Here is a 7,862-nt window from a genome sequence, read left to right on the forward strand (position 1 = left end):
AGATTACTGCCTTCAGAGATAATAGTAGCCTTAGTTTTCTATTTTTTGGTTAGGCTTTTCAAGACTTTTCTCACCAGCACTTATTCGGAACGAGTAATCCCCATAGCATCTAAGCTATGATGATAGAGACTTTCCCCTTCATAGTAAACATTTCATATTCCTTGCTTGCATGTCAATCCTTGTTTCTTTTACTTGCTTGGTGACCTCATGTGTAACTTGGAGCTTATCCCAAATTTTCTTTGCTGTTTTGCATCTAGATACCTCCAGTATTTCTCGAAGCTAATGGCGTAGTTTAGCATGTTGACAGCCTTGGTATTGAGTTTCACCTTTTTTGTCGTCATCATTCTATTCCGCTTCTTCTTTAGGGGTCACAACTCTTTCAGTGCTTGTTTTGGTTAGAATTTAAGAACCATTCATGATTATCTTTCACATGCTGCACAAAGATCATCATTCTTTTTTTCCAATAGTTCTGATTTTTTTCATTGAAAAATGGAGGTCTGTTGTTGGATTGTCCTTCTGTCAGAGTGTATGCCACCGTATTGTCCTTCGGATGTGGTCTTTGCCTTTAGCCCTAACTTCTTTTATTTCCTTTTTCTTTGATTGAAATTGGTAACCCACTTTTTGTACTTTGATTTAGTCCTAATAAGAACTTCTCCTTTTTCTTGCTTTACTTCTGTGATTTCACGTGGGTGATGTAAAAAAGATAAGGGAGAGAAGAGAGAATTTGGTTCGATGGTGTGTGGTTTGATTCTGATACAATTTGAGTTTCATTGCTTTGTTAGCCACCAATTCAAGTGAATGGGTTTGGATCACCAATTGGGCTTATGAAAGTAGTGTGAATTAAATTCAACCACTTACCGGTGTATGTGGGCCTGAGAGTGTGGTTTGTATTCAACCACTCATTTTCTTAGAGCTTATGGATCTAAACTAATGTTGGGCTTTGTTTGCTTGTTATTGGGCAGTTTGATTAGTTTAATTTCTTGCATAATTAACAAATCACACACATAATTGAATTTTTAACTTAATTATAATGTTTACTCATCATCAATAATATGTTGTTAGTTTTTCAAACTCAACAGATATTTTAGGATAAAGTTATTAGTGTAGATTAGATAATGCTATTTCAAAATAATATTGTCATGATACAATTTCTAAAAGCTTAAACTGATAAAAAGAGATAATGTGAATGCTTATATCTCTAACACTCCTCTTCAAGCAAAAATCTCTTTTGAGTTTGTTTGATTTGTTGCATAGGCATTTTTCTCTTTTTTATTTACTTTATGCTTGTTTTCTTTTTTTTTTTTTTTGATTTACCAAAAATCGAATTCTTTGCCTTTATTTATTTATATGTTTTATGTTATTTTTTTCTGCTTTTGAGATTTGCCAAAAATCAAATTCTAGATCTTTCGAATATAAACCTCTGATATCATATTATGATACCATTTTTTTCAAAAATTTAATCTGATAGAAGGAAACAACAAAAATGATTATATCTCTAACAAATATAAATAGATTAGATAAAACTAATTTTCAGTAGATTTAATTAACACTACAAGCATAATCTCTCAATAAATTAAATAAAAGATAAATAAAAAAGATTTGGGTTTTAATTATATGATATAACGAATTTTGAAAGGTGATGACATACCGATGTCTATATATAATAACTAGATAAATTAAAAGATAAGTGATAATTAAGCATTATTACAAAAAAAAATTTGTAACAAAATATATTAAGCTAATTTTGATTTTATTGATGCATAATTTTATGACAACGACGCGCTACAGATGGACACTAGCTAAAATCAACCAAGCCACTTATATAGGAGTACGAAATGATTCTAGATTCACATGTATAATCTAAAATAAATACGAATAAAAATGTAAAAATATAGTGATAGTTAATTTTTGTTGCTGTTTATGAAAATTTTGATTATTCTGCTTCTTAGAATATATTTAGGATATAATTTTATTATGTGTATACTCTTTTAACTAATACTATTTTAACATCAGTAAAAAATATCATAAAATCTACAGGAATAATATTCACTCAAAAATAAATTCATTCTTTCTTGATACCACGCCAAGTTCTACCACTCCCTATATAACAACTGAATTCGACAACTTATGCTTATCGAGACTAAAGGAACAGCAAGCACAGAATCTACTCCCCCTCCCTGCAAATATAGTGCAATTCTCTCAACAAAGCCTTATACATATTTTCATTCATGTTAACATCCCTCTTCCTGCACTCATCAAGCAGATCAAAAGCCTCGTCGGCTCTCCCCTCGCGACACAATCCCTCCAGGACAGTCTTATAAGTCAAGTGACCAGGAGACTTAGAGTTCTCCAACATATCAAACAGAACCTCAATGGCATCCTCAAACCTCCGATTCATGGAAAGACTGCAAATGATTACAACATAAGTACTCGCACTTGGCACAAAACTCTTACCCCTCATCTCCTGCAAGAACTTAAATCCCTGATTCACCCTACCCTTCTCACAGCCATACAAGCCCATTTCGCGAAAAACCTTAATGGCTTCATCCAGCTCCAAACACTTGGAATAAGCTTTAATTATCATGTTGAGGACAAAAGTATCAGGAATAACACCATTGGCCTTCATTTGCTTAGTCATGGACCTCACAGAATGCAAGTAAACGTAACAAACATTGAGCTTATTGAACCTTCTAAGAAGTGAATTGAACAAAAGGGAATATGTTTCGAGAGTGGGTTTGGAATCCTCTGACTTGAGCATCTTCTTATAGACGTCAAAGGCGAGGCTGAAGAGGAACTTACGGCCGCAGCAGAACCGGATGACAGCATTGAAGAGCTCGACGGAGGGCTCGCAGGCGCCGGCGATGACCTCGTGGATTAGAGTTTCAGCTTGGCGGTAGCGGCGGCTGGCGATGAGTTGTTTGATGACAGTGAGGTAGGTGAGGTGAGTGTGGGTGTAGTTGCGCTGTTGGGCGGTCCAGCGGAAGACGTCGAGGGAGAGGTCTGGGTCTAATTGGGCCTGAAGGGCCCGGTGGACGTCGGAAGGGGTGAAGCCCGGTTTGAGATGGTTTATCCATGTCTCGAATTGGTTCTGGAGTGGGGTTTTGGATGGTGAGGTGGAGAACGACGGTGGTGTAGTGGTGGCGGTTGTGAGGAGAGAGATGAAGCGAGACATGGGGTTAAGGGGGCGTGATTTGATGATACTCAGCATCGTTTGCTTTTGGTTGCAAACGTGGAATAGTGTTGAAGAACTAGCAGGATGGATCCCCAATTGCGGTTTCACTTGGATACTCATCAAATAGCCAAACAAGCATTTCTAAACAACTTGGAAAAATCATGGAGCTGGAATTTACCTATGGATCTTCGCGTAATTGCTGGCAGAGAAGCATCCAAAAGGGAGATCAGTTAGTGTTTTGGTGGAACGAAGGTGCATCACAAATTGCACAGGGAGGGGAGAAGGCTGATGGCAAATGGGGAAGACAGTGGCCAAGACCACGAGGACTCCATAGCTCGCAGCGGCGCAAATGGAGAGCGCAACGGTTTCAGCAGCACCGCTGGTGAGGATGCAGCAGGAAAGGTCCGACGTGGAGCTTGCAGCAACCCAGAATAAGGAGACGGTGCCACCGGAAGCCGAGGAGGAGCATGACAATGAGAAGAACCCTCGGGCACAATTGGAGATGATGGCAAAGACAGGGACGCTTCAAATAGTATAAACTTCAGCAGGCAAGAAGTGAATCAGAAGATAGATCTCGCAAAAAATACAAGACACTAAGAGAGGATGAAATAAGTAACATGTAACATTGTGAAAGGCAACATTCATCTTAATTAGTGTGCCTAAGATACTTCAAAATAATTTGCAAGTTACAAAGAGGCAACAAGCAATAAGAAGCTCAATGAACACTTAGGCATACCAAGAATTAATTTAATTGCGATGGATTGTGCAAAAGAAGAGGTTTAAAGTGATATGTAGTGATTGAAATTCAATTCAAAGATAAACCAATCATGGCATTCACACAATATATATACTCAAAACTCAAGCAATGAAAAATTTTTAGCACTTTATACACTCCTTTTATCACAAATATTCATCTCAACAATGAATCGTGCCAAAGAATCAAACATTCTAAATCACATGGTAGCTATAACATGCAATTTAAAATCCAAAATAGTCATAGAGGCCTTTTATCGAACATTTGGCATGCAAAGGCACAAACAACACAAAATAACACCACAAGCATTCTTTCAACATCAATTCAAAAAAATTCAGCATCAGTGACACAAAATCAGCAATATATTAAAGTGGTTCAGCAGCATATCAATCAAACAATCCAACCCAATTAAAATTCAAACTCAAGAAGCATAACAGCATGTTTAACTATGTATAAACTAACACTAGTTCTAATCAGAAAATCCTAGTTCTAATCTAAATTCAACTAACACAGCAAATAATCCTAACCAATTCAATTACCAGCTAGAAATGAACATATAACTAATCCTAAATTAACTAAAACAGAGAAGAGATGTAAAAGGGAGGTTGAACTGAAATCTGTTTGAAGAACAGGGAAAGGAAAATGCAGAAACAGGGGAAGCAGGGGTGAGGTGGAGTTGCAGTGGCAGTGACAGCCGCTGCTAGTGGAGGCCGCGGCGGTGTTGGAGACAGCCGTTGCTAGAGGTAGTGCCGGCAGCTTTGATGGCACCGGGAGTGGTGGTTCGGTTAGGGGAAGAAAAAGAAGAAGGGTGGCTGTGGTGAGGTCGCCGGTGTCGGGTCTGGACGGCGCTTTCGTGATGATGATGATAGCCGATGAGAGGAGGAAGGTGGTGGTCTGGTTTCGGTGGTGATTCACGGTGGCGTGATGGTGGTTGGAGGCTGGGGTGTGTTCAGGGAAGGGTGGTGCGATGGAAGAAGAGAAAGAAAGAGGAGAAGAAGAAGAAGAAGAAGAAGAAGAAGAAGAAGAAGAAGAAGAAGAAGAAAAAGAAGAAAAAGAAAAAGGAGGGGGGTGGTTCGGCAGTGGTGGTTCACGCCACGGTGATAATGGAAGAAGACGACGAAGATGCACAGATATTAGAACCGAAAATTAAAATTACTGAGTCACTTGATTCAACCCATAAATCACAGGTAACATTGGTTAATCCAATCTTACATAAATAAAAATATAAAATAATCCATTAAAAAGTATTAAATTTATATTAATAGAAAATATATTTTTTTTGGTAACTAATAAAAAATATACATCTTCATAGTAACAATAATTAATTATTAATTTTTAAAAATAATTAATAAAAAAATTTCACTTAGTATTACTTATATTTTTAACAAGAAAAACATTGAGAACGATCAGATTTAGCAATGATGATTATAGTCGGATTTAGCGACGAATTTGATGATTCGTCATGTCAAATAATTACCGGCAGATAGTCGCTTCCGACGGTAGAATCGCCGGTAATTTTTGGCGAAAAACTGCAACAAATAGACGCCAACTATAGTGTTAGAATTACTTTCGGAAGAATCCGACATTAGGCATGCTTTAATGTAACGCTGTATTTTGGTGATCCGGTTGTGTTACTATCGAAAATATCCGCCACTAAATCTGATAGTGATAGTAACCGCGTCCTAAATTGGAGCTACAAACCCCCTCATTTCGAATTCACTCTCTCTCTAACTTCTCACCTTCGTCTCTCTCTCTAATCTCTCACCCTCTCACTCTCTCTCTGCTCTCTAACCTTCTCATCTCTTCTCTCTGTCAACCTTTTCCACTGCTGTCGCTGCCTCTAACGCTGTCGCCGCTGCTGCAACGCCCCTGCTGCTTCTACTTCTACTGCCACTGCACCTCTACCTCTCTTTTCCATTTTTTCTCGTTCTTCATTCAAAGTATTTTATTTGAACTCTATTTATTCCAAATTCTGTTATATCAAGTTAATTAATTAGTTAGTTGAGTTTAGTTAGTTTAATTTTCTATTTTAGTGGACTTAGGTGGTTAGAATAGGTTATATTAGACTTTGAGATTGATGAAAAATATTGGATTATTGAGTTGTTTGCTGATTACTGCTGCTGAAATTGTTTGAAAAATGCTTGACTGTATTAATATTAATTGAGCTATTTGTATGTTATCTTAATAATGATTGAAAAAACTAACTGGTTGAGAAGGGTTGATGGATATTTGGTTTGGATGGAACCCTTGAAGAGTGGAGAAATCCGAATTTTATGGGAGACTCTGTCGAACTTTTTATAAGATTTTTAGTGAAATCGAAAAAATTAAAATTATTTTTTTGAAATTGTTATAATTAATTGTTGGGTTGCTGTATTTTTGTGCAATTGTTAATTTGAATAATTATTTGATTTTAGTTTATGTTTTTTATTTTATTTAGTATTGTTGAATTTAGTAAACTAAACTGTGATAAAGATGATGACTAAACATTATTGGGTTAACTATCAATTGTTTGTATGATTGGTTTGATTTAGTGTGTAGAAAATAAAACAGACCCAAAAAATAAATGATCAAAGCCCACATACATACACACTCTGGCCCTATACCAATTGAGCTGTACCGCTACACTTACTCCAATCTTGATCCAAGAAGGTTAGACGGCTGAACAAAGTGAAAGAAACAAAGAGAAGTTGGCCCAATCCAAGCCCAATTCAGTGACCACACTGAAACCTATCTCTCTTCATCCTAATCACAAAGCGAGCAAGCAAATTAAATTCCAATTAAATCTTCTTTTACTTCCACCGAATACAAACTCTCTCTTCTCTCTCTTCCACTCTTCTCACATCAAATCCCTGAACTAAGAAAGAAGAAAGTGGAAAGATCAGAAGCTAGAACAAGAAGAAGAACAAAAAAGTTGTTTCCAATTTCAAGCAAGAAGAAAAGGAAGAAGGGATACAATAAAGGGGTAAATCCTATCCGAATAAGAGTATCCCAAAAGCTAATTTCTCCATTTGTGAATCACCAAGAAACCGTGAAGAAATCAACTCTGTACAAGAACCATTTTGGAAATTATGAAAAATGTGAAGTCAATGGTGCTCTGCTGGGAATCCACGGTCAAGAAACAAACTTGGGGCCAAAGCAAAACTCAACGCCTCAAATTCAAGATTCTTGAAGAAAAAGGTTGAGAGAGAAAGGTAAGGTTGCATGTCACTGCTTCTGCTCTCTCTCACCTCTGAGCACGCCGCTGCCAGTTCTGATGTTGGAGAAGAAGACAACCCAAGTGTTGAATTTGGTTCAAATATTGGAAGCTTCACTCCTCTATACTAAGGTTGAACAGCCAAGGAATGAGCAAGAGAGAAAGAGCACCTATTGGTTTCCATAGCTCCCTGAGCTGTTCTTATTCTTCTCCTTCATGGTTTCTATTTTGTATTTCTTTTTCTCAGTGTAGTCTATCTGAATTTTATTGAAAAAAAGGCATATATGGTGAGGTTTGTAAAAAAAAAAGCCAATGAGTGAAAAAACAGTGAGCTAGACTTGGAGAAAAAGCCATAGTTATCTCAAAAATTCATTGTAAGTTTTTATGTTTTGTGTCATGATCTTGAGAGGATTCCCTTATAAGTTGGGTTAGCACTTTACTGTTGGAAGCTAGGGTGAGTCCTAGTAAAGTTCAATTTGGGTTAGAATCTGGACTTTTTCCAGATAGGATTGGGGTAGATCTTAGGGAGAATTGGTGTATGTAAACTGTTAAAAAGATAGTGAAATTACATCATTGTTGTGATGGAGACTGGATGTAAGTTACATTGCACTAAATAACCGAATCAGGATATATCTATGTGTCACTCTCTACCATCTTCTCTGTTTCTGGTTCTATGTATTAGGAGACAAAATCAAAATGTCTCCTGATTTCTTAACTTAACCGCATCTCACTATATTCATTCC

The 7,862-nt window shown here is 37.0% G+C and overlaps 1 protein-coding gene across 1 annotated transcript; it reads right to left on the bottom strand.

The window, feature by feature from the left end:
* Positions 1-1,982: 1,982 nt before the first annotated feature.
* On the bottom strand, positions 1,983-5,034 carry LOC130954540 (pentatricopeptide repeat-containing protein At3g25210, mitochondrial-like). The gene has a single exon (XM_057881295.1). It carries the CDS (start codon positions 3,290-3,292, stop codon positions 2,165-2,167), a length of 1,128 nt encoding a protein of 375 aa, XP_057737278.1. The 5' UTR covers positions 3,293-5,034; the 3' UTR covers positions 1,983-2,164.
* Positions 5,035-7,862: the final 2,828 nt, after the last annotated feature.

This window comes from Arachis stenosperma, chromosome 10 (assembly GCF_014773155.1).
Source record: "Arachis stenosperma cultivar V10309 chromosome 10, arast.V10309.gnm1.PFL2, whole genome shotgun sequence".
Lineage (NCBI taxonomy): Eukaryota > Viridiplantae > Streptophyta > Magnoliopsida > Fabales > Fabaceae > Arachis > Arachis stenosperma.

Bases quoted from the DNA above. Each gene is read 5' to 3' on its own strand.
- LOC130954540 (XM_057881295.1), bottom strand. From the start codon at position 3,292: ATGAGTATCCAAGTGAAACCGCAATTGGGGATCCATCCTGCTAGTTCT.